The sequence below is a fragment of the Rhinolophus sinicus genome, linkage group LG09, assembly GCF_036562045.2.
Source record: "Rhinolophus sinicus isolate RSC01 linkage group LG09, ASM3656204v1, whole genome shotgun sequence".
Taxonomy (NCBI): domain Eukaryota; kingdom Metazoa; phylum Chordata; class Mammalia; order Chiroptera; family Rhinolophidae; genus Rhinolophus; species Rhinolophus sinicus.
The window spans coordinates 31,954,549-31,980,485 of record NC_133758.1 but is presented as its reverse complement, the minus strand read 5'-3'; the positions used below and the strand labels follow the sequence as shown (position 1 = coordinate 31,980,485).

General features: G+C 35.5%; 1 protein-coding gene across 7 annotated transcripts in view; it reads right to left on the bottom strand.

The window, feature by feature from the left end:
* Positions 1–8,392: 8,392 nt before the first annotated feature.
* Positions 8,393–25,937, bottom strand: part of NOL4 (nucleolar protein 4) — a 308,057-nt gene continuing 290,512 nt past the window's right edge. For all 7 annotated transcript variants that reach the window (XM_074340178.1, XM_019740844.2, XM_019740845.2 and 4 more), the window contains one exon: positions 8,393–10,380. In XM_074340178.1, coding sequence (XP_074196279.1) covers positions 10,187–10,380 — 194 coding nt within the window. In that variant the 3' untranslated portion in view covers positions 8,393–10,186. The remainder of the gene's footprint in view (positions 10,381–25,937) is intronic.

Sequence of the window (25,937 nt, the reverse complement as noted above, 5' to 3'; positions counted from 1 at the left end):
GGACAAGGAGGCCTCGTGACTGATTTGGTGCCTGTTTGGATCAGAGTCTTAAAGAATTAGCAAAAATAACCCATACAATGTAAATTAAACTTTTATGTATGATCCTTCGTTTTTGTTTTTGTTTTCAAATATCCCTTTATCCAATTGCTAAATAACTGTGTCCAAAACAGAGCAAGCAAACAGATTAAAAATTAGGTCTGGCTCAACTTCATTTTCTGAGTCTATGTTGCTTTTAGTGAACATGCAGACCTGACAGGGACCTTGTGTGAGCAACCTTTTAGATCATCTGTGAATATTGCATTCTGCCTAGAAGCGCAGAGTAGGCTGAGAAGCACGTTTCCTGTAAATACTGGGGCAAGCACTTACATTTTTAGTTTTCTTGTTTTTTTTCCAATTAAAATTTATTGGGGTGACAATGGTTAGTCAAGTTGCATAGGTTTCAAGTGTACAATTCTGTAATACATCACCTATATATCACATTGTGTGTTCACCACCCAGAGTCAGTTCTCCTTCCATCACCATATATCTCATTCCTTTTACCCTCATCAACCACCCGCCATCCCTTTTACCCTCTGGTAACCAATAAACTATTGTCTGTGTCTATGAATTTTTGTATCTTTGTCTTGTTCCTTTGTTGCTTTCAGTTTTATATCCCACATATCAATGAAATCATATGGTTCTTGACTTTTTCTGTCTTATTTCACTTAGCATCATAATCTCAAGATCCATCCATGTTGTCTCATGGCACTATTTCATCTTTTCTTATATCAGAATAGTATTCCATGGTGTATATATACCACATCTTCTTTATCTAATCATCTATGGAAGGACAGGTACCTACCAAAAAAATCTGAAAACATTTATCCATAAAGATATATGTGCTCCGATTATCATTGCAGCTTTATTTACGTTTTTAGTTTTCATTTGGTTACATTGGTCTGGCAAGAATTGTTCTTATTTTCCAAAACTAAACAACACTGCTGAGGTCTTCAAATAGAAATGCAAAAAGGAACAGTGCTCTGAGATTCTAAATTTTATTAGTGTGTACCTCAAAACCTGTTCTATTTTCATATTTACTGCCATGTTTGTATTTGTGCGAGAGCTTATTCTCATTTTATGCATGGACAAATGGATCTGGCCCAGTGGCTGTCAGCATAAGGCCTGGGCCAAAATCCTCACTGGTGACTTGCAGACCCTTCAGAAGCATGTGTTTATTACTAAATCATCCACTTCTGACTCCAGAGGAGCGTGGGGTTCTGCAGGTTACAGGCATTTCATACATTTTGGTTGAACAACTTTCCTAATGAATTTTTATTAAGAAAAAAAAACACAACAATGTACATGCCAAGGAGGGGAGAACATCAAGATATTTTGGTTTGAATATTTCCAAGGTTATAAATGTGTCAAAAGATAGGTATTGCAAATGATTAGGAAAACATAGATAATATATGTTTGTAACATGTAAAAGAATTATTTGAAATGCAATGTGAAATAATGGGCCTGGGTGGGAGTGGGAGGCAAGGAAAACACAGGATTCAAAATTAGGGGACCTGGCTTCTTGTCTTGGCTGGAACACTTAGGAGAGTCCCAAAACTCTGAGCTTCAGTTTCAGAATATGATTATAAAACCTTCTGTCTTCTCTACGATATGGATCAAATAAATCAATATCACATATGACAGTGATTTCCTAAAAGCTTGCCAAATTGTCCACTAAAACTTGTATTTCTAAACATAAATATTATGTGCCTTTACGTATGTACTATATTAAGAGTACCTGTGCAGTTTCTTACATTCTGCTTTTTATTTAGTGATGTATTGAAAGGGGCTTGAGGTGGTGAAGAGGGTGATAAATGATTGTGTCATGTTGGTTTGTCTAACTAAACCAGGCTTTCCTTTCTGAGCATCCATATCTGCCTGTATATTTAGGATTCATTTCAAGTGTCACTAGAGCTGGCCTTCTGTCACAACACCAGCAGTGATGTTTAGATTAATTAGAAGATGTTAGTGGCACTGAGAAAGGTGCCCTTTGAGCAGACCTGCTGTATTGATGGGCAGATCCCCAATTCACAAAGGTCTTTTCTGTTTCCAGCTGCTTCTCCTTACCCTCCAGGCTTCAGCCTCCCTCAAGGGTCACTGTGGCTAAAAGCATCTGCAGCGACTCCCCCGGGGCCCATGAGCAGGTGAGGGGTGGGCTGCTGTGAGGAAAGATTCCCAACTATACGTGGCTTTGGGAAGAAGGACACACCACACCAGTTAAGCCCTGTGAGAAAGAAATCCTATCCAAACATGACGTTGCAGGCACCAGTCAGAAGTATGACTTCCTGTTTAATTCAAAGATCTTATGCAGAAATCTGAATTTGACCTTTGACATTGGCAGTATCTGTAGCCGAGCTGTGTAATAATGAAGAGAAGGAGGATACTTGATTTAGGAGTGGGACAGGCACATCATATCATTCCTGCTGCTCTAAGGTCCAGCACCACTTCACTCTTCAAGGGACACACAGAGTACAAATGTCACATTGTTACATCTTCCAAAGGAAACACAGCTCATGAGGAATTCTTATGTCATAAGCAAAACTAAAACAAAACCCAACACATATACCGTGTTATGAGGCGGCAGTTTTATTTTCAATCAGGTCCCTCTCCTGTGCCAGGCCCACTAGAGAGACTTCAATGGTCTTTTTTCCCAGCTTCATATATTCTCCGTGGTCTGGCGTGAAATGTAAGGCATCCCTCCTATGTTTCTATAGTGGACAGAAAATGTGTGCAGTAATAGACTTTTTTGTTTTTAATAGCTGTTTATGAAAGATTCCTTATAATGAAAGGTTTGTCATAGGGGACCTTGTTATAAGTTAGGGTTGTCAAATGAGGTGAAAATTGTTCCCTGGTCTTATGGTTGACTGTTACAAGCAAAGCGTTGATTGTAGAAGTTTCATTTTATTTCAAATATAAATATTTTTAACTTTTACAAAGTCTTCTTCCCTGTCCATCTTCCTGCCTTCCATTCTTTGCTGTTGGTTGGATATGTAGGTGTTATGCTGTTGCTTTACAGTTCACTCATATTTATGGGTCATTGTTTAACGTACTATTTCTCCTCAGTATGATTCAATGCTCCCTGGCATCTCTTTCTCCCTCTCTGAAACTCAGACCTCTTCTCTTTGACCTGCGTGCAGCTGGAGGGTTAGGTATTCCAGTTCCCTCTGCTTTTATTTTGCTTGAGGGTATGGAGAGCAGGAGCCTGGGATGTGTTGCTGACCTTTGAGATTGGGGTGCCAGTTTGTGATTATTTTCTGCAATATCACTGATAGTCCAGTTTCATAACTCACTACACTTAGGCAGGATTGGATGCCACTGGTATTTGGTGATGGGAAATTTGTCTAAAGATTCCCAAATCACCCCCGTTTCAGGCTGGACTTTTTGATAGTTTGCTTTTGACAGAGGCAATGAGACCCAGTAATCCATTTCTCTTGAATCCTGACCCTTTCCCCCAGCAGCTTTGCCTGTTTCCCTCTTATAAAAGGCAAACATGACCAATGGGGCTCCCAAGTTTGGGCTGCTGTGTTGTAATCAGGGGTGGGGTGGAGGTAAAGGAGAAGAAAAAGTGGACAGGACTTGAAGAGGGGGATGCTGGCTGAAATCTCCACTTATTTTTGTAGAAAACTTGCCCTGGGTATCACTGTCTTCCTGCCTTTACTGTTCAGCCTTTCTTTTCCACCAGAGAACACCCAAAAAGTGAAGTCTATCTTGACAGTGGTTCTATTTCTGGAGACTTATGAGGGCAGGGACTTGTATTCTTAAAGGGCTATGTACATACTTACTCCCAGGTGGTTCACCCGCTCCTCATTCTCCCTTCCAAACTAGGGATTTAAGAGTGGGGTTTTCAATATTATTTCCCACTTGTCTGTCTTTGTTTGAATCTATTTCCTGAGAAAGAAGTCCCATTAACTTGTGACATTGACTAAATTTTCCTGGCTCCCACTCTTCCATGTCTAGAGGACAAAGCCATTCCTTCCTTCCTTGTTGCTATGCTGCTCACGTAATAACTTTTGGTTTTTACATTTAGGAATTTAATTTACTTTTGGGAAGGGATGTCCCGTGATCCAGCCTTACTTCATCTCCTTCCCCAGAAATTCATGCACATAGTCAACAGAGAAGCCAACAGACACGTGTCACTCCAGTAACATAGCAGTGTGTCTTCATCCTCTACAGGACACAACCGATCTGCTTAGCATGGCAGGTTAGGCCCTGCACATCTGACTCCTTCATTCCTCTCCAGGGATCTCTCTTCATTCTCAGATTCTGTCCTCCAGCAACACTCAACTGCTTGAGTTACTGTGCATACCATGCTATTCCATGTCTCCTCTGTCCTCACGTGTTGTCTCCTGTGGCTGAAAAGCCCTTCACTGACACATCTTTCTTTCTTCTTCTATCCTCTCCAAACATACTCAAAAGTTTTGCCAAGTATTCCCCACAGCTCTAATCTGTTTGACCATCTACCCCCCAGCTCTCCCCTCCCCCACCACGGCAGGGACTGCCGTCCTTTGATCTGTCGGGCATGTTCTTCTCATGACATGTTGCACTGTTACTCTTCATCCTTTTGTATTATAACCATCTGCACTTCTGTCCCTCTGCTCCACTAGATGAGACATGTATGAGACTCTTGAGAGCTGGCATACATTTTCTGTACCAGAGACAATGCCTAGCACATAGTAGGTCAGAGAATACACACTGGTTAAAATGACAATTAAAATGAGCTGAGTGGGTTACTACTCTATGGTGTTTACTTCATGGCATACCGTTGAATCCTTCCACCAGCTAAGAAACAAAGAAAAAATATTGTGAAATCTCTGGCCACTTGTTCTGTCACTGCAGTGGAGTACCTTAAATAAGTTAGAAGGCATTTCTCACAGGCAGCCTGATCAGATCCATCCCTCAATAAACAAATATGAGAAATCCAAACTTCCAAGGGACAAAACATGTGCCAACCCCACACTGTGAGTAATAGCATTCACTCTCTGTGGTCTATGCATTTATTGTATTTTTTCGCTCATAGCATTAAAAAGTCTTGAATTATCTTTCTTTCAGTGAATGGCCTCTGAAAGAAAAAAAAATGAGGGGAACTAAAACATTTAATATGTAAAGAAAAATAGTTTTCTAGCAAAGAAATAAAAACAAAGAGATTTAATTTCTAAACTCAATGGATTATCCTAAATTCAATAAATGTTATTGCCGAACTCTTAATTTTAAAAGACTTGCCATCTAATAACATTTAATGTTAAAATGTCTTTTAATTGTTCAGAGTAAATAAAACTCGTAATTACCACTAGGTATTTTATGAATGTGGTTGGATTGCTCACAAAATTTAATTAAGCTTTGGATCCTCATGTCACCCCTTCTGGCCTAATGAATTGGAGCCTTTTCAAACATATCTCAGGTAATTTCTAAGAATCAAAGTGGAGGAAAGTCTCCAGAGACAGTTGTTTCATTACCCGTGAAAGATTTAGCTGCACTTTTATCATATTTATTTGTTACATTTAATTTGAACATGAGACATTTGAGAAAAATACCATCAAAATTTCCAAAAGACCAGTGCTGCTAATTTAGGATCTTTGCTACAAGAGAATGGACAAATACAACTGGGTACAGACAAGTATTTTTTTTTCAAAGTAGGAAATTAAGGTACAATAATAGGCAGAATAATGCCCCCCCCCAAAGATAGCCACATCCTAATCATAAGATCCTGTCAATATGTTTTGTTACATATCAAATTATAGAATTAAGTTTGTAGATGAAATTAAGGTTGCTAATTAGCTGACCTTAATATAAAAAGCTCATCCTGTTTAACCATCCTGTGGGCCCAGTGTATTGAGTAAAGTTTCTTAAATGTTGACGAGAGGGGTTGATGAAGAGGTCAAGTGTTACAGAAAGACTTGAAGGTGCTAAGCTCCTGGCTTTGAAAATGGAGGAAGGGGCCACTAGTCAAGAAATGCAGATGGCCTCTAGAAGCTAGAGTAGGCAAGGAAATGGATTCTCACCTAGAGCCTCCAAAGAGGAACACAATCGTGCCAATACCTAGATTTTAGCCCACTGAGACTTCCAACCTATTGGACTGTAATAAATTTGTGTTGCCTGTGGTAATTGTTTCAGCCACAATAGGAAACTAATACAGGTGCATTTATACAATGTAGTACTACACAGCCACTAAAACTAATACTTAAGAAGAATACCTGATGTAGAAAATATCAATAGTATATTGTTAGGTCAGAAAAGCAGATGAGGACGCACTATATACAATAATATCAAATACACCCATTTAGATAAAATCTGAAAGATATAAAATGTCATTCATTTGTTCTCTGTGGATCCTGGGATTTTGTCCTTTTTTTTCTGTATATCGCAATTTTCTTTTGTAATCAGAAAAATGAAGCATTATTATGTGATTGACCTTAAAACTGGACATGTTACTCTACCAGTAGCATTTTAACTCTTAAAAAAAAAAGTTTTCAAGAAGAGCTGAACTGTAATTAATATCGTAAGCTTCTGTAGGTTAGCTTGTACTCAATCCTTACTTTACCAAATTTCTGCATCCCAAACACACAATTTCATTATTTAAAAGATAAATAACATTAATGTCTACCTGCTTTATTCTTGGATCTTTTCTATGAACTAAAGTTTGTAATCTGGGCCATATGAAATTAGAAAGTATTTTTATCATACAACAATTAATTTTTGCATGGTATTTGTATTAATGGTTTCAGCATTAATTACACTAATCACACTAACAGGGATAGCACTTATATAGTGCCCAAGACTGAAATCTCGTGTGAATGAACTTACCTTCTCAGTTCAGAACTTACCTTTCTAAGTTTAGCTGAGTGATCCCTTTTGTCCTTTTATACCTGATTCACTGCTGACACCCATCCTTGTTAAAAAGTCAGACTTCTCTTCATGCTTTACGTATTTGATTTTCATTAGTGGTGAGTTTCATTGTTGCTTTTTAGAAAGAAAATTAAACCTCTATAAGTAGAATAAAACTCTCAGTGTTTAGTCAAATGATTTATTTGATATCAAGGGCATATTTAATAACTGTTATTTATCTAAACTAATAAAACTGCTAAACTTTAGTGTAAAGGCCTGGTTCTAAGTCACAGTGCTAAGTGTAATTATTTAGTACCTGGGAGGCAGCAGATTACAGGTGACAGGTGTGCCTAGGTTCAAACGATCGCTTCACATCTCACCATTTCTGAGCTCCTGGCAAGTTGGTTCACGTCATGAGCCGCCTTTGTAAAATGGACAATGACTATCCAGATCTCCTGGGGTTATTGTGAGAAGTAAAGGAAACAACATGTATTTCCTTGTGTAAGTGGTCAGTAAATAGTGGTTATCCTTATATCTGAATCCCCTTTTTTTGGAGTGTTTATTTGAATGACATAATTTAAGAAAATTCAGTAACTGCTTGTGTTTGTATTCTCCGTGGTTATTTCAAGTGTAATACTTCTTATTAAGTATGATAAAGTAATACAATTTGTGACCAGAAACTGCTGTTGTACAGAAAGCTTACTGACAGAAGTGACAGAAACTTGTATTTGATCTGTGTTTATGACAATTTTCTATCACCTCATTTGAATGACAATATGAACCCACAGCTAGTCTCTCCAAAATGCTTTATAAAGGGGTTGCAATCTCGTTATTCTCCTGTGCCAGTGTATAAAAGGGCCAGAGTATTTTCAGGTACAAGTCATAAAGGAAACGGAGAACAAAAATGGTATTTCATTTTGGCACCTGAGCTCTCCCAGGGAAATGATGGGATTCCCAGCCCCCTCATTCATTTAGATAAATGTACAAAAAAGAGAAGACACTGGTGAAGTTAGTCCTGGGTGGACGGGCATAAGAGTTGTAATTGAAGGCGAAAATTTAACAAAAACAAGAGTACCTCGCTGGAACTTAGCTTCTCGACTCCATTTGTTTTATTATCACTATTAAGGATTTTTTTATGTATATGCTGAACTCAAACCTGAGTGTTACTTTGTGAAATAACAACTATGTCAAAGCCTCAAATAGTATTACAACAAAACCCAAAGCATAAGACAGGCTCTTATAACAGGTATGTTTCTCCCAAGCTAAATCTGGAGTGACTAAAAGAGCCAGATAACTCATGCAAAAATGAGGAATGAAAGATAATAAATTCTTAAATCATATTTAAATAATAAATGAAATATTCTTGGGTTTGCTACTTTGCTTTATCCCTTCTTGGAATAAATTATTTATTAGACTGAATGTTGAGACTCTGGGACCTTAGGATATTCTTGAGATACAAATTTGTCAATTTTATAGGGGTGAAATACCATTTCCTGTTTTAAAAGCAAAAGGTAAAAGTCTACCATTCAGAAAGTTTATAAGGTTTCGCAATAGCTGTTTTAACACAGAAATCTGTTTATTAAACCCAACAAAACAGAAAATTATACCAGCCCTCAATTTTTGAATTTTCATTTAAATAAGCAAACTCTAAATCCACACCTTAAGAGATGTTTGTGCATCTATGTATTTCCAAAATACTCATATTTCAATAAGATTTTCACATTATATTCACCAACAGTATCACAAAAGGTTTTTTTTTGTTTTGTTTTTTGTTTACATAACTGTAAGGAACAGTAATTCTAGAAACACTAGAAGAAAAAAGCATAGCAATGTCCACAGTTACAAGAAAAAGTGCACATTACTTGGTCACAATCACAGTCATTACTTGAAAAACTATATGTAACAAGTAGGTAAGAAATATCACTGATGCCTTAAACTCATTATCAAAAAACTGAATGACATAAATTTTACATAAAAATAAGGCAAATTCATGAATCCACAAATAATCTGTAATGCAACCAAAGCTAAACAGAAAAAAATTGTACAAGAAGCATAAACTGATGTATTTCTCCTAAATATTTTAAAAATAGGCTGCCTCAGTACACAAAGAAAACACCCTTCATGTGTACCCAACACACTGAAATAAGGGCAAAGTATGGGAAATGGGGTGGGGGGGGCAGTTCATTGTAAGTTGCAGCTGTATCCGCTTAGAGTTCTTTACATCATTTTTACCGGGAACTGTAAATCATACAACTCATATCAGGAAAGGTAATGGTCTTTTTGGAAACTATTTCTGAAATAGAGAAATGAAAAGAAAACTACACACAAGAGTGCAAATTTTCAGATTGTCACTTGCAATCTCTTAACATTCAGTCATCTACATCCAATTGCTGCTGTAAGGATGCCTGTAAGACAGCAGCAGCAATCTGGGGTGAGCTGGAAGAAACCAAGGTGTGATTTTTTCCCCCCAGTGATAGGTCTTTTTAATATTAAAAACTTCTGTGCTGCAAACCTCTATGGTAAAGCTGCAATGTTGCGTGGGATGCTTGAGTGCAGAAATGCAGGCTTCTCTTGGAAGTAGTTCCTGATGTGATGATTTAAAGAACGTAGACAAGGGTTGTTTATTTTTGTGTTTTTTGTTGTTGTTGTTGTTGTTTTTCCAGCATCGCGTTTTATCTTTGTAGAAAGAATTTGGAAAGAGAAGGCAAATGGATGTGGAAAGGTACTTACAGTAGTTTCTCAAAACAGTTCTCTTTTAGGACCTATGGAAAAGTTACCAAAGTAAAAATGACAATTTTGAATGAAAAACAAGTTTTCTTTTTATAAAAATTACATATATATATATTTAAAATACAAGATCCTTTTTATTGTTATATCCTATAGCAACAAGAAATTTTGGCTTTTTATTTATTTTTTTGCCAGATACTGCAGCTTTCAGTCCAATAGGTCAGTAGCAAATTCCACTAATATTTCAGTTGGATCTTGAACAAGTTTTATACCACAAGCTTCTTCTCTTTTATCCTTGAATTTGGAATATACAACCTTTTTTTTGTTTGTTTTTGTTTTTGTTTTGCCCCAGCTAGTTATGCTGACACACTAAAAACAAAAAAAAACAGTCGGCTAGACACAAAGTATCTCAAGTACTTCAGAGGTCAGAGTTCCTTTGAAGCACCTTAATACATCACTTTAAGGATCAAGAACAATGTGGCATAATGGAAGTATTTCTCTTAAGACTGCAGTAAGACCACAAGCATCTCTGCTGGGAAATCAAAATGTCATTAGTGGAAACTGCAAATTTAGACCTCAGTGAATAGGCCCGTCATTTGAGTCAGTTCTGTTGTAAAATAAGATTTTCCAGTTCATCTGCAGAACGTAATAAAAATGCAGCTGATTCTCGATATCCTGCCACGAGCTGTCTCACGGCATTGATTTCAGTTGGACTCAGCTGGGGTCTGGAGCTTGAACTGCTAGAGGATCCTGAGCCAGTTGCCAACTGCCTCTTCATGCTGAGATCTGTGGGGCCTAGGAAAAAATAACGACAAAATTAGATGCGAACAATTTTTGTTCTGATACGGTGAACATGAGCATCAATCACCATTGACTTAATTCCCGAATTCTTTCGTGAGAAGCTGCTGATACCTTTAATTAAAGGCATCTCTCAGAAAGACTAAAGAGCAACACTGATGGCAAAATGAGCAGCTAGGTGTTCTCTCAGACTCCTGGTCTAGCCTCTGGCAATCTCCTCTCGTGGTGGCAAGTCAGTAAAGACCTCTCTTAACATGTGGTTTTTGGAAAATTCAATTTTAAGTCTCCTTTCCACAGGTAGAAGTTTTTCTGTAGTAGGTTTACAACGATGGGACTTACAAATGCTTTTTATTGGCTATGTTCGTTATCAAATAATTTAGACCCCACTAATTCAGAAGTTGAAACATCCTAGATGGTGATGTTAATGACACTGAATTACAAACTCCTCTATTTAAAACAAAGGAAACTGAGAGCTGGGGGAGTTCAATACATGTTTAGAGTTCAACTTTTAAGTGGCACAATGAGGATGCGAATTGGGTAATTTTTCGTTTCAGGCCAATGCTTTTTTTCCCACCAGGTTGACTAGTATTTAAAACTGTGGACATACTAGAACGAAGTTTGCTTTAGAAGTGTTCAATAAGTAAAGGATCAATACAAACAATTCACAAAGAAACTTGGAGTACTCCTTTAGGTATTAATGTTCCTTCTGTGTTTATCTGCACAAAATACTCATGTGTCAAAACTTTTTTTCTTATATATATATATATATATATATATATATATATATATATACACATATGTGTATATATATATATATATATATATATATATATATATATATATATATATATATATATGTGTGTGTGTATATATATATATATATGTGTGTATATATATATATATATATATATATATATATATATATATATATATATATTTAAACCAAAAGAGATACATCTGGTTTTTGGACACTTTGTAAATTTTTACTCAAAAATAATTTATATTTTGTCATTTTTATGTACATATGTACCACATCTTCTTTATCCAATCACCTGTTGTAGTACACTTAGGTTGTTTCAGTGTTTTGGCTACTGTGAATAATGCTTCAATGAACATAGGGGTACATATATCTTTACAAATAAGTGTTCTCAAAATTTCTATGTACATACCCAGAAGAGGGATTGCTGGGTCATATGGTAATTCTATTCTTATTTTTTTTTAGGAACCTCCATACTGTTTTGCATTGTGGCTGCACCAATTTACATTCCCACCAGCAGTGTATGAGGTTTCCTTTTCTCCACATCCTCTCCAACACTTTTTATTTCTTGTCTTATTGATAGTAGCCATTCTAACATGCATGAGGTGGTATCTTGTCGTGGTTTTGATTTGCATTTCCCTAACAGCTAGTGAGGTTGAGCATCTTTTCATATATCTGTATGTCTCCTTGGGAAAAGTGTCTGTCCAGGTGCTCTGTCCATTTTTTAATCGGATTTTTTGTTGTTGTTGGACTATATGAGTTCTTCATGTATCAGAGGTATCATTTGCAAATGTCTTCTCCCATTTGATTGGTTTCATTTTTGTTTTGTTGATGACTTCTTTTTTGTTTTTTTTTTGAAGCTTTTTTTAATGTAGTCCCATTCATTTATTTCTGCTTTTACTTCCCTTGTATTTGGGGTTCAGTTCACAAAAATCTTCTGAGACCAAGGTCCGTAAGTTTAGTGCCTATGTTTTCTTCTATGTATTTTACTGTTTTAGGTCTTATATTGAAGTATTTAATCCATTTTGAATTAATTTTGGTATATGATGTTAGATAGCAGTCTAGTTACATTATTTTGCATGTGGCTTTTCAATTTTCCCAACACCATTTATTGAAGAGCCTTTCCTTTCTCTATCGTATGTTTTTGGCTCCTTTTTAAAAAAATTAGTTGACCATTTTTGTGTTGGTTTATTTCTGGGATCTCAATTCTATTCCATTGGTCTGTAAATGGTGAAATATTGTCATTTGAGACAATATGGATGGATCTTGAGAGTATTATGTTAAGTCAAATGTCAAATAGAAAAGGTCAAGAACCATATGACTTCAGTTATATGTGGAATATAAAACAAAGCAACAAATGAACAAACTCATAGACACAGACAACAATATGGTGGTTACCAGAAGGGAAGGGGGGTGGGGGGAGGATGAAGAAGGTAAAGTGGGTCAAATATTTGAGACTGGGTGGGGAGCAACCAAAGTAATATACAGATGTTATATTATAGAATTTTATATCTGAAACATATATTGTTATTAACTAAGGTTGCCCCAATAAATTAAATAGATAAACTTACAAAGTTATTTTAAAATCTTTAATTCAGACATTTGTGTTAAGATGCTTTGCAGCAGTTATTGTTGGATTAATACTATTTTATTATATATCTAAGTGTTCACTGTTATAGTTCTTACCTTTCAGCAATTGCTGTAATAAATTTGCAGTGAGTAATAACTGTAAAATCCTTGAATATTACTAAGCACATAACTAAAGGTATGCTCAAAAACTATAGTTATTCTATAACGTGAAAATATTTTAACAGATTTGTTTCTAAACATATAACTTCTCAGTTCATTTCATGTACTAAACAAGGGATGTCATTTTATCCTTCTAGTTCTCCTTGAGGCATGGAGACAGGTCAAGACCCAACCCCCTCCACCTCTACCCTAAACGGAGAAGTCTTCTGTCAGCCAGGAGGCAGTTGTCCCATGAGAGAGAAATAGCTTCACTTGGAATTTAATTAGGACAGAGATAAGACTAGCACACAAGAACTCTGACATCGGAGAGAAACTTATGTCTACTTCTGCCATGACCTTTCAAAGCTTTGATTTCCTAGCAGGAGTTAGCTTCCATTTGTTCATGTTATAAAATCATGATACTGACATAACAAGCTGGAAGGGAGAGATGGAGGGAGGTCACACTTGCAAACTGAAATTACTGAATAAGTATTCAGCCACCAGTTTATTTGGAAAGTTTTGAGTGGATTTAAAAAACTTCATGACATAACAGGGCTTCTGGTCTCTAGATGAACTATTTTAAATAGGTTTTTCTTTACATTCAAGAATCCCAGTTCCCAGTACTAGTACAGATCTTTATGAAGGAAAGTTGAAAGAAATTTCCTCTCAGCTATGTAATCTCTAGTGTCTGGTTGGCTGATGATCATTATTTCATTAGAAGGTGAAACATTTTACGAGAGTTTTGCTGACTAGCCAAGTTGCTGGTTGTCATCCTTAACTGAAACTGACAAAGTGTGGGATTAAGGCTCCAAGTTCTTTTTGAGATGAGAGAGATTGTGATTTTATTTGAATATAGTTGCCCCTTGGTATTCATGGGGGATTGGTTCCAGGATCCTCCCAGGATACCCAATTCTGTGGATGTTCAAGTCCCTAAAAGAAAATGGTGCAGTATTTGCATATAACCTAATGTACATCCTTCTGTATAGTTTCAATCATCTCTAGATTACTTAATACCTAATACAATGTAAATGCTATGTGCAAATAGTTGTTGTACTGTTTAGGGAATAATGACAAGAAAAAAGTCTGTACACGTTGTAGATCAAATGACAGAGTACATGTCAGCAACAACATAACTATTTTGTTTTCAAATGTTTTCCATCTTGGTTGGTTGAATCCACAGATGCAGAACCATGGATATGGAGGGCCGACTGTATTGCAGTTTATAGATTACTCTCCATCTCTGGTTCAAGGCTATAAGCTTCCAAACTAAGATTATGGCCTCTACTTTCTTACAGATCATTATTAACATAGACAACTCTATAGATAGCTCAGTAATTTAGAAGCCACGCATACCTCTGTCAGTGTTCTGGAAGAAAGTTGACTTCATTATCTTGCTTTCTTTTGGATCTACATGATTAGGATTGAGTATATAAATCAAAACTACAAGGAATTATTCTGGATGAGTGTTTATCATTCCAATCTTCAAAGTTATGAGGTTGGGCAAGGAAGGCAAATATATATAACACAAAAAATATTCACAAATGGACAAATTATTTAAGGGGGCTCTCAGCACCTAGCCCCTCACTAGAGACTCACACTGTCACCCTTTCAGCCTCTCAGCATTTCAGTGGGGACAGTAGAACAGGATGACTGGTCCCATTTTAAAGTTGGGGAAACAGTTCCAGACAGGTTCACTGGCTTGTCGAAAGACATGATGAGTTCCTGGTCCTTCTTCCTGCACCACTGTGGCCCAGCTCAGAGGAGATTTGAGTAGTAGGATAGAGGAGCACGAATGCCCTGACAGGAAAAGCAAGGAAAAGTGTGGTGCATGGGACACTGAGGGGTGCTGGCTGTGGGGAGCCAAGTGGGGATTGGGTTTAATATAAGATCCTACTGAGGTGGTGTCTGTTGGTGGCTTCATGGTCGGGCATCAATTTAATCATGGTTATTACTTGTCCCAGTAGTTCTAGTTGGCTAGTGGTGATGTCCTCTGACTCCTGGCGTCTTTTGTAAGTGGACATCAGTCCATGAATGATGGAAAAGCAATACCAGAAACAATGACTAAATATTTGCAAAGTAGTTCAACATCCTTCTTGCATTATCCTTTGAAACCAGGTCCTCAGATTATCAGCTTGGGTACCTGAGATCATGATGAGTCTCATCTGGAATTGTGTACTTCTAGCCATACAAAATAAATCTGGAAGTGTTCCTTCTTCTATTTTTTTTTTGGAAGAGTTTGATAGACTGCACCAGTAAAGACATCTGGTCCTATGCATTTGTTGGGAGATTTCTGATTACCTCGATTCAATCTCCTTGCTAGTAATCGGTCTGTTCAGATTTTCTATTTCTTCATGATTCAGTCTTGGTAGGTTATTTCTACAAATTTATCCACTTCTAGCTTGTCCAATTTATGATCCTATATATTTCAATGGTATCAATTGTAATTATTCCTGTTTTCATTTTTGATTTTTTAAGTCCTCTTTTTCTTGGTGAGTCTACCTGAACTAAAGGATTACAAATTTTGTTTATCTTTTCAACACACCAAGTCTTAGTTCATTGATCTTTTCAATTGTCTTCTCAGTCTATTTCAGTCTATTTCATTTAATTTCTGCTCTGATCTTTATATTCTTCCTTCTACTAACTTTGGGCTTTGTTTGTTCCCTTTCTATTCCTTGAGGTATAAAGTTGTTTGAGATTTTTCTTTGTTCTTGAGGTAGGCATTTATTGCTACGAATTTCCCTCTGAGAAGTACATTGCAGACTGATTACTTCCAGTTGAACACTAAGCTGGAAGTTCTTCAATTGAATAGTGAAAAGGATTTTGAAATACGGGAATCTACTTTTGCTATTGCATCAAGGCCCCAAAACCATCTCTGAGCCTATAGGGTGTGCTCAGTAATACATATCCACTAGAAATTTGAGGAAATGGAGATTTAACTTTTTGTTTTATTATATGTTTGACAGTATGGGAAGGTTTTAAGCAGCTAGCCGTTACTTGTGATCAAACAATGTTGGTCAACTAGCACAGCACAAACTTCACATAAAAGCATTGTTTTGCCTTGTAATTTTAAATTCATCAGGGAACTTTGTAATTTCTGTAGCAAATGCTAATTTCCAAAGCCATTCAGTGTTTGATAATAAAACTTGAGGGCAGTTCTTGTTCAGAAAAAAATTAATATTAGCCCTGACCTGAAAAAAAATTGCATTAAAAATTTACCACTAAGCCATCAAACTACTGTGTCGTAGTATGTATTAGGATATATATATTAGGATATGCAGAATCTATTTCTGACAAAATTTCACAGAAATGATTAAATTGATGAGAACAAATGAAGATTAAAGTTGACACTACTGTTTCAATAATGCATGCAAGATTCAAATGTTTTCCACACTCTACCTGCTGATAAACAATTCAAAGAACAACCCAATGCCTTGTTTTAACAAACTTTGAAAATTTGTCCAAATAAGCCTGTTTTTGCTTCATGAATCTTAGCAGATTCTACAAGTTGTACTTAGTTTTTTCTTAACTTTGAAAATATTCTCAGCTACAGTTATTTCATTCATACTATTCATAGATGCCCATTCTGTCACTTCAAACTCATCATTGATTCCTCAAATAAACAGTAACAGTAACATCTCAACTTATTAAAATACAAGGAAAACCACTTGAAATCAGTTGACTTGTTTTTTTAATTGGCTATTGATATTCTCAATATCTCAATTTCGTCAACCCTCTAAGCACTGTTTTTGCCATAATACTAATAGTCAAACAAGTTTATTTTCTCTGGACACATTCCTTCAGCTGCTGCAATCAATTTAATAAACTTACCAGGAAGTGAAGTAACTTTTCCTAACTGACAAATACATGAGCTACTTGGAAACTTACTTTGTTTGCAGGCTAATTTTCATTTTATATTTTGATCACATGTTTAATAGAGGTATTTTATTAATATTATTTTCATACTTTTATCTCAAAGAGTGAAAAAAATTATTCTTCAGCATCTTAGCTAAATTAGCTAATGTATTTAAAGCATCCTATGCAGCACCTGGGCTATAGCAGATACACATTACTAGAGTCAATATGCTAATGAGCTACATTTATATTCACAAGTGATTGCAATATAATTTGCCTTTTTAATACTGTTCTGGATGAGAGGATTACTGTAGCATCACAAAATGAGCCAGGGTGATTTCCATTTCTTTCTCTTTTCCCCTTTTTTTAGATCTGTTTGTATAAAATGATTATCTAGTCCTTTAAGTTTTGGTAAAACTTATTTGTAAAATCATGTTGGTCTGATTTTTTTTTTTTAATGAACAGATTTTTATAATAATTCAATTTATTTAATTATTAAAAGTTCATTTGGAATAGCTAGTCTTTAGTCTATTGGGCAATTATATTTTTGTAAAACACAGTATTGTATCTCTAAATTTTCAAGTATACTAGCATAAAGCTATTAATATTTTTTAATTTTCTTTTTTGAATTCTTATTTTATGTTTTCTTTCTCTTAGTTTACCTTGTCCAATATTTTTAAAGTCCTTTCAAAAATTCTGCTTTTGATTTTGTTGGTCTTCTCTATTACTTTGTTTTCTACTTAATTTCTCCCTTTATTTTCTTCTAAAGTCTGCATTTTCTAACTTCTTGAATTAAACGAGTAGCTCATTAATTTTCTATTTTTTTCTAATGTGTATGGCAAAATACCACTATAGTTCTACCCCACAAATGGAATGTGTACTGCTTTCATCTTCATTAATTATAAATCTGAACATAATGTTATCAGTATATTCTTTGTCATAATTTGCTTAAATGATCAACATGTCTGAATGAATATGTATTATCAGATAGTTGGGGACAGGTTCGAGATATAACCGGAATAAATTTTAATTATTTTTTCAAATCCAAATAATTTTCTTTTCTCTCTATTAGTTTCCGAGAGAAGTGTGTTAAAAGTCAATGGCTATGATTGTGGATGTGTCAATATCTTCATTTAATTTAATTAATTTGAGGTTATGTTATTAAGGCACATAGTTTCTAGACAATTGTGACTTTCTGATAAACTATTTCCTTCATTATTAGGTAATAAGTCTTTCACACTCCAAAGCTTTTATCTTAAACAATTTTTGACATAAATATACATACACACACTCATGTGTGCATATGTATAAATTTCCTTTACTTCTGGAAGATTGTTTTGTGTGGGTCCATTTTATCAAAATAGAGCTACATTTTGTTTACACATCTGCCTAAGAATCTATCCTTTAACAAAGGCAATGGAAGTAAAAGGTAAAATAAATGAATGGGACTATATGAAACTTAAAAGCTTCTGCACAGCAAAAGAAACCATTGACGAAATAAAGAGGCAACCAACTGAATGGGAGAAGATTTTTGCAAACAGTGCCTCCAATAAGGGACTAATACCCAAAATATACAAGGAACTCATGAAACTCAACAACAAAAAAACAAACAACCCAATTGAAAAATGAGCAGAGGACCTGGAGAGACATTTCTCCAAAGAGGACATACAAATGGCAAATAGACATATGAAAAAATGCTCAACATCACTAATCATCAGAGAAATGCAAATCAAAACCACAATGAGATATCACCTCACCCCAGTCAGAATGGCTATCATCAACAAGACAAATAGTAACAAGTGTTGGAGAGGCTGTGGAGAAAAAGAAAAGGAACCCCCAATACACTGTTGGTGGGAATGCAGACTGGTGCAGCCGTTATGGAAGGCAGTGTGGAAGTTCCTCAAAAAATTACGAATAGAATTACCATATGACCCAGTAATTCCTCTCCTGGGTATCTACCCAAAAAATCTGAAAACATTTATACATAAAGACACGTGCGCTCCAATGTTCATTGCAGCTTTGTTTACGGTGGCCAAGACATGGAAACAACCAAAATGTCCTTCGATAGATGAATGGATAAAGAAGTTGTGGTATATATACACAATGGAATACTCTTCGGCGGTAAGAAAAGATGAAATAGGACCATTTGTGACAACATGGATGGATCTTGAGAGTGTAATGCTGAGTGAAATAAGTCAGAAAGAAAAAGCAGAGAACTATGTGATTTCACTGATATGTGGTATATAAACCAAAAACAACAAAAGAACAAGACAAATGAGAAACAGAAACTCATAGACACAGACAATAGTTTAGTGGTTACCAGAGGGTAAGGGGGGTGGGAGGTGGGAGATGAAAGTAAGAGGGATCAAATATATAGTGATGAAAGGAGAACTGACTCTGGGTGGTAAACACACAATGGGATTTATAGATGATGTAATACAGAATTGTACACCTGAAATCTATGTAATTTTACTAACAATTGTCACCCCAATAAATTTAAAAAAAACTAAAAAATAAAAAAAAGAATGGATTTCAATAGAACAAGACATGTGTTAATGTAAGGTCTGGGGTCACTCCATCTTCAGGGATTTAGGGAAGAGAGATGGTCAGAAGCTACAGTTCAGTGGGAAATGTTTGTCTCCTCTGAAGTCTATGTTAAACTGAAGCCATTTTTAACCCATTTAGGTCCACTGTAAACCTAATGATGGTGCTTTCAAATACTTAACTTCTCTTGACCTCATTACATACCTTATCTACTTAACAAACACTGATTAGTGAATATTAGGTTACCAAGGAACAGTTTATTTACCTGTAGGTTATGTACTAAGTTGCTGAGCATATTCTACAGACATCTAAGAAAACACAAAAAGCAAGATACAGATCACTGCCAGGGCCAAGTAACTGTTTAAGGCAGTATGCAAGGGAGAAAGGAATATATAAATCACCCGTACTCTCCCCGCAAATTATGTTTCCCATGATGATTTGTAGGCAATTTTGATTGTTTACTTTAGACTATAATAGTCAATATCCCATACATTAAAAAAAAAAAAAAAAATTATACGTGATTGTCCTGGGACAAATTTAGCTGAGTCTTTTATGTACTTCAAAAGCTCTTGTAGCTGCCTTTAAAAATTCATGTATTAAGTTTTCCTTTTACCAGGTCTTCTCTAGTTCATCTTTTTTTATTTCCATTGTTTTTAATCCATTTGCTTTATTTCTAAGTATCTTGTTTTTAAAAAAGATCAAAGAGAAAAATTGTAGTTGAACAAACATCTCAGCATTTTTGTTCCCATTTCAATGTGTTTTCCTCTACAATCAATTTGAAAAGACTCAGTCACGGTCTTCCTAATCTTTCCTCTACTTACATTTGCTCATTCTTGGTACTCAGTTCTATAAACTGCCTGAGTTTATTCAATGTGTGAGCTTCAAACGCAAGGTTTTGCAGAGACCTGATTAATCATTTCGATAAACTCAAGGATGAACTACAAGAGTGAGTTACTATCCCAGCAGTCTTAGACATTTGTGAGGGGAAAGACTTTTAGCATGCTTCTGTTTTCTGCCTATTTTTGGCTTGTGGGAAAAGACAAATATTACAGTAGAGAGAGAGGAGTTACTGTTTAACTTTAGTTGAATCAAATGTACTACATGATAGCATAATAAATTACTGCATGATTTATGGGTTTATATATTTACATACATGTATAACTTCTTTTCTCAAGTAACAGAAAGCAACCTCTAAAACCAAAAAAGAGTGTCCATTATTTTTCAGAGAGCTGAGGTAAAAAATATCATAATTGCTTAGACAATTGGGTTCTGCCTTTTTTTGGCCACTGTTAAAATCTTACCTCTCCAAAGATTTGTAGTAAGTGTAGTAAACAAGGCTCAACATAAGATAAAAACCTCTAGAATACCCTCAGGAAAGACTAGATGTTTGCTTTTAGATGTTTGTTTTATTCTTTGACAGTTTTATTTTGCTCCATTTTTAAGGGATTTTTAAAAAAAAACACAAGCCACAATTTTTCAATATCAGTTGTAAAATGTATCTATTTATGGGTATTTGTTCAATATTTCCAGAAATATTTGAAGACACTTTAAAGATGTAAATTAAATGAAAATTCTACACTTGTGTTAAAACACTGATAACTCAAATAATAAAAACGTACTAATGAATTTGTAGTTGGACATTTTATCTGCAAACGATGACATCTCATTTAATACATAAAAAGATATAGCATACAGTGATAAGATCATAATACTAGCAAGTGGAAAACTTGGGTTCAAATCTTAATGCAGAAACTTTCTAGATATGTGAGTTGTGAATTTCGGTAAGTCATTTACCATCTCCAAGATTCACAAGTAAAATGTGACTAATTCTTAACTGGGATCCTACGCTTACCTAACTTATCAGTAATCAGGGGTTATTTAGGTTAAAGTTTAAACATTTATTTAAAATGATGTATCTCATTATAGGAAAGGTTCTCCAGAAAAGCAGAACCAGTAGGATGTGTGTGTGTAAAATACATGAATTGGCTCACTCAATTGTAGAGGTTGGGAAGTCTCAATTATCTGCAGTTGACAAACTAGCTCCCCAGGGAAGCTGATGGTGTAGTTCCATTCTGAAAGCTGGAAGGCTCAAGACCCAAGAATTGCTGGTATTTTACTTCAGGCCCCAAAGCAGGAGAAGACCCATGTCCTGGCTCAGTTAGGCAGAAGGAGTTCCTTTTTGTTCTATGCAGGCCTTCATTTAATTGGATGAAGCCCAACAATAGTAGAGAGCAATTTTCTTTACTTAGTTTACCAATTTAAATGTTAATCTCATTCAGAAACACCCTCCCAGACACACCCAGAATGTTTGTCTAAATATCTGGTTCTCCTCTTGGCCAGTCAAGCTGACATAAAATTAACCATTACATTCATATACCTTACTCAAGATAATTCCCTCTCTGTTATCTCAAATGGAAGTATTCTAAATTACTTTTAATGTTTTCAGATACATAAAAATGTTTACTGTAAGATGGATAGATGCCTGTTATGCAAAAAAAAAAAGAATGAAAGTTGCTTTTTGTTCTACATTCTCAAATAATTGCCAGATAGTGAATACACAGCCACATAACAGTTTTTATACCAGTGATTTAAAAACATAGAAGAACAACAACCATAGCAGAAATACTGATGGCTCATGAGGTAGGGCACATGTAAATTAGTGAGGTAATTACTTCTCTGAAATTGGGATTACTAGTAATTAACCAAGTTGATAGTTACTATAGTAATATAAAAATGCAACACTAACTCAGCTTGGCCAATGTATGGTGGACAATAATTTTTAGCAAAAATTCCTTAAAGTATGGTAGAATAATTTGTCTCACTGGCTGTTATAAAGGACAAAATTATTTTTTTCTTATTTAACTATTTTACAAAGTTCTTGTCACTATCAGCAACCTGAAAAATGTGTAGGTCTATGACATTGTTTCTATTCATGTGTTTTAATATCTCGCATTGTTCACTGTAAGTAGATAATTATGGAAAGCATTTATAGGATATAACATTTATAGATCCCATATATAAGCTTATAGGTTATATATTTATAGAATTGGATGTGATACAAGCATCATGGTGGAGTAAAAAGACTCTTTTGCATCTCCCCTTAAATCTATAACTATAACTAGTTGGACATCTAGACTTCAACAAAGGTTCCTCTGCTCAACACACTAGCACACCTGAGAAATCTACGCACGGTACACCTGAAAGTGAATGTATTAGAATACATAAGGGGGGCAGCCGGATGGCTTCAGTTGGTTAGAGCACAAGCTTTCAACGAGAAGGCCGCATGGGATGGTCCCCTACAACTAAGATTGAAAACAGAGACTGGATTTGGAGCTGAGCTGCACCCTCCACAACTAGATTGAAGGACAATGACTTGACTTGGAGCTGATGGGCCCTAGAAAAAGACAAAACAACAACAACAACCAAAAAACACTGTTCCCCAATTAAAAATAAATAAAAAGAACACATAAGGAAGGCAGGATGGGGGGCGGGGCAGAAAGACAGTGTTCACAGATGTGATTCCCTGGATACCACAGCTGAACCTATGGCTCCAGCTAGCATGGGAACAGTGGAAGAGTCGCGGTGTGGCCCCCACACAACAGCCCAGCAGAGAGTAAGAGGGGGCAGAAGCAGCACCAATGCCATCCCCCCATTGCTGTGGTGGAGCCTGGCAGCAGCAGTGGAAACATGTCTATGGCCTTCCAGCTATAGCACAGTGGTGCTAGCAGCCAGAGGGAACCAGACAGCACGATGGGCTCATGAACCCAGCTTCACCCCACATGCCATATCCTCTCACCACTAGTCATGCCCTGAGACTAAGGTGACCTGGATGCAGTGGGGACACCTACCACCATGGTCACCCAGGTGGTGACTCCAATGACCATAGCAACACCCTGACTGAGCATCTCACCCCTCCCCACTAGATCCATAGGCACCCCCAATGCACTAAGTGCTAATACCACCCTTCCCCCCACTCTGCAGCTGGCTCCTTGTTTCATGCTCAGAAGTATAATGTCAAGAGCAAGTCCAGTAAATGGAGAGCTGTCACTAAAACAAAGATCTGTGGGCAAAGGAGAAACCACAAACTTGGACTATAATGCTAACTTCTGTAAAACCCATAAAATGGAGACAAACGCCAATTATAACAGCACCAATAAACAGTATAGCCCACCCAAAGGCAACTTGTAAAGATTTAATGAGATGTCTGCTACACAAAACTACTAGAAACATGTCAAATTGGGAAAACATGTCCTCACTAAAAGGTAATAATTTTCTAATAAACAAGCACTGAAACATGGAATTTTGTGATCTAGCTGAAAAAATAATTCAAAACAGCTATTTTGAAGAAACTCAACAAACTTACAAGAAAACCCAGAAAGACAATCCTATGAATTCAGGAAAAAATGTACAAATAAAATGACATTTACTAATATTATGAAAAAGACCCAAACAAATTCAGGAGCTGAAGTATTCAATTCATGAAATGGAAATTGCAATAGAAATGAAAATTGCAATAGATAATATCTGTAGTTGAATAGAGCAAATGGAAGACAAAATAAGTGAATTAGAGGATAGAAATTTTGAAATAATCCACTGAAAGCAGAACAAAGAAAAAGAATGAAGAGTGAAGAAAGTCTACATGATCTTATGACATTTGATCAAAAGAATAATTATTAGAATAATTAGGATTCCAGAAGGGGGCAAAATAGAGAAGGGGGCAGAAAGTTTATTTAAAGAAATAATACCTGAGAACTTTCCAAACCTGGGGAAAAAGCGGGGCATCCAAGTTCACAAAGATAGTATCTCTATTATCTCAATGCAAAATGAAAACTCTTAAGACAGTTTATAATGAAACTGGCCAAAATCAAAGAAAGCAGCCAGGGAAGAAAAGTTTGTAACATAACAAAGGAAACACCCACTAGGCTATCAGAAGCTTTCTTAGCAGAAAACCTACAGGAAAGAAGGGCATGTCATATTCAGAGTGTTATTTAAAGTGTTGAAAGAAAAAAATAGCCAACCATGAATACCCTATATGCCAAAGTAATCCTTCAGATATGAAGGAAAAATGACTTTTTCAAAGGAAAAAAAAAGCTGAGGAAGTTCATCCACTACACCTGACATGACATGAAAAAAATGCTGAAATTGGGTCTGCAAGACGAAACCAGGCTAATCAGTGACATGAAACCATACAAAAGTATACAATACACTGATAAAGGTAAATACACAGAAAATCTAAATCTGTAATAGGATGATATTAAACATTAAAAATAATTATAGTTAACTCTAATGAATCAAACTATAAGTAGAGGTGAATAATGATATAAAAAATATGAAAAGGGGCAGTAAAAAAGGTAAAGCTTTTTCAGGCAACTAAAGTTAAGCTGCTCTCAACTTAAAAAGGGCTTTTTAATCGATGAGATGTTTCATGTTAAGTCTTAGGGTAACCACAAAGCAAAAACCTACAGTAGATTGACTAAAGAAAGAAACAGGAAACAGAACAAATCAATATAGAAAATCACAAATTTATAGAGGTAGACAGAAACAGAGAAAAAGAAACAATGAAAATACAAAATAACCAGAAATATATCAAGTTCTTGCACATCAAAAATAACTCTAAGTAGATTTAACTCACCCATCAAAAGTCAGAATAGATTAAAAAACAAAAAACAAAAAACATGAGACCCAACTATATGCTGCCTACAACAGACTCACTTCAACTTTAAGGACAGACATAGGATCAAAGTGAAAGGATGGAAAAAGGGGTCAATGAAGAAATAACATTCATAAATATATATGCACCCAACATCAGAGTACCTAAATATAATAAGCAATTACAGGTCTAAAGGGAGAAATAGACAACACAATAATACCAAGTCTCTTCAGTACTCCACTTTTAGAAATAGGTAGATACAGATAGAAAAATCAACAAGGAAACGTCGGACTTGAACCATACATTAGACCAAATGGAACTAACAGATATTTGTAGAATATTCCATCCAACAAAGGCAGAATACACATTTTTCTGAAGTGCATACAGAATATTCTCCAGCATAGATCATATTATGGAATGCAAAACAAGTCTTAGCATATTTAGGAAGATTGAAATCATATGAAGTTTCTTTTATGATCACAATGGTATGAAACTAAAAACCAACAAAAAGAGGAAAGCTGGAAATTGTACAAATATGTGGAAATTAAACAATACACTCCTGAACCAATGATAGGTCAAAGAAGAAATCAAAAGGGATATAAAAATATATGTATCAAAACCAATGAAAATTGAAACACAACATACAAAAATCTATGGAATGCTGCAAAAGTAGTCTGAGAAGGAATTTTATACTGATAAATGCATATTTCAAGAAAATAGAAACCTGAAATAAACAACCTAACTTTACACCTCAAGGAATTAGAAGGAAAAAGAAAAATAAGAACTAAGCCCAAGTTAGCAAGTTAGCAGAAAGAAGGAAATAACAAAGATCAAATAAAATAAGAGATGAGAAAAACAATAGAATAAAATCAATGAAAATGAGAGCTGGTTTTTTGAAAATACTGTTTTAAAAATTGACAAATCTTTTGCTCAAGTCCCTAAGAGAAAAAGAGGACTCAAATAAAATCATACATGAAAAAGGAGATGTCATAACTGATACCACAGAAATACATAGGATCATAA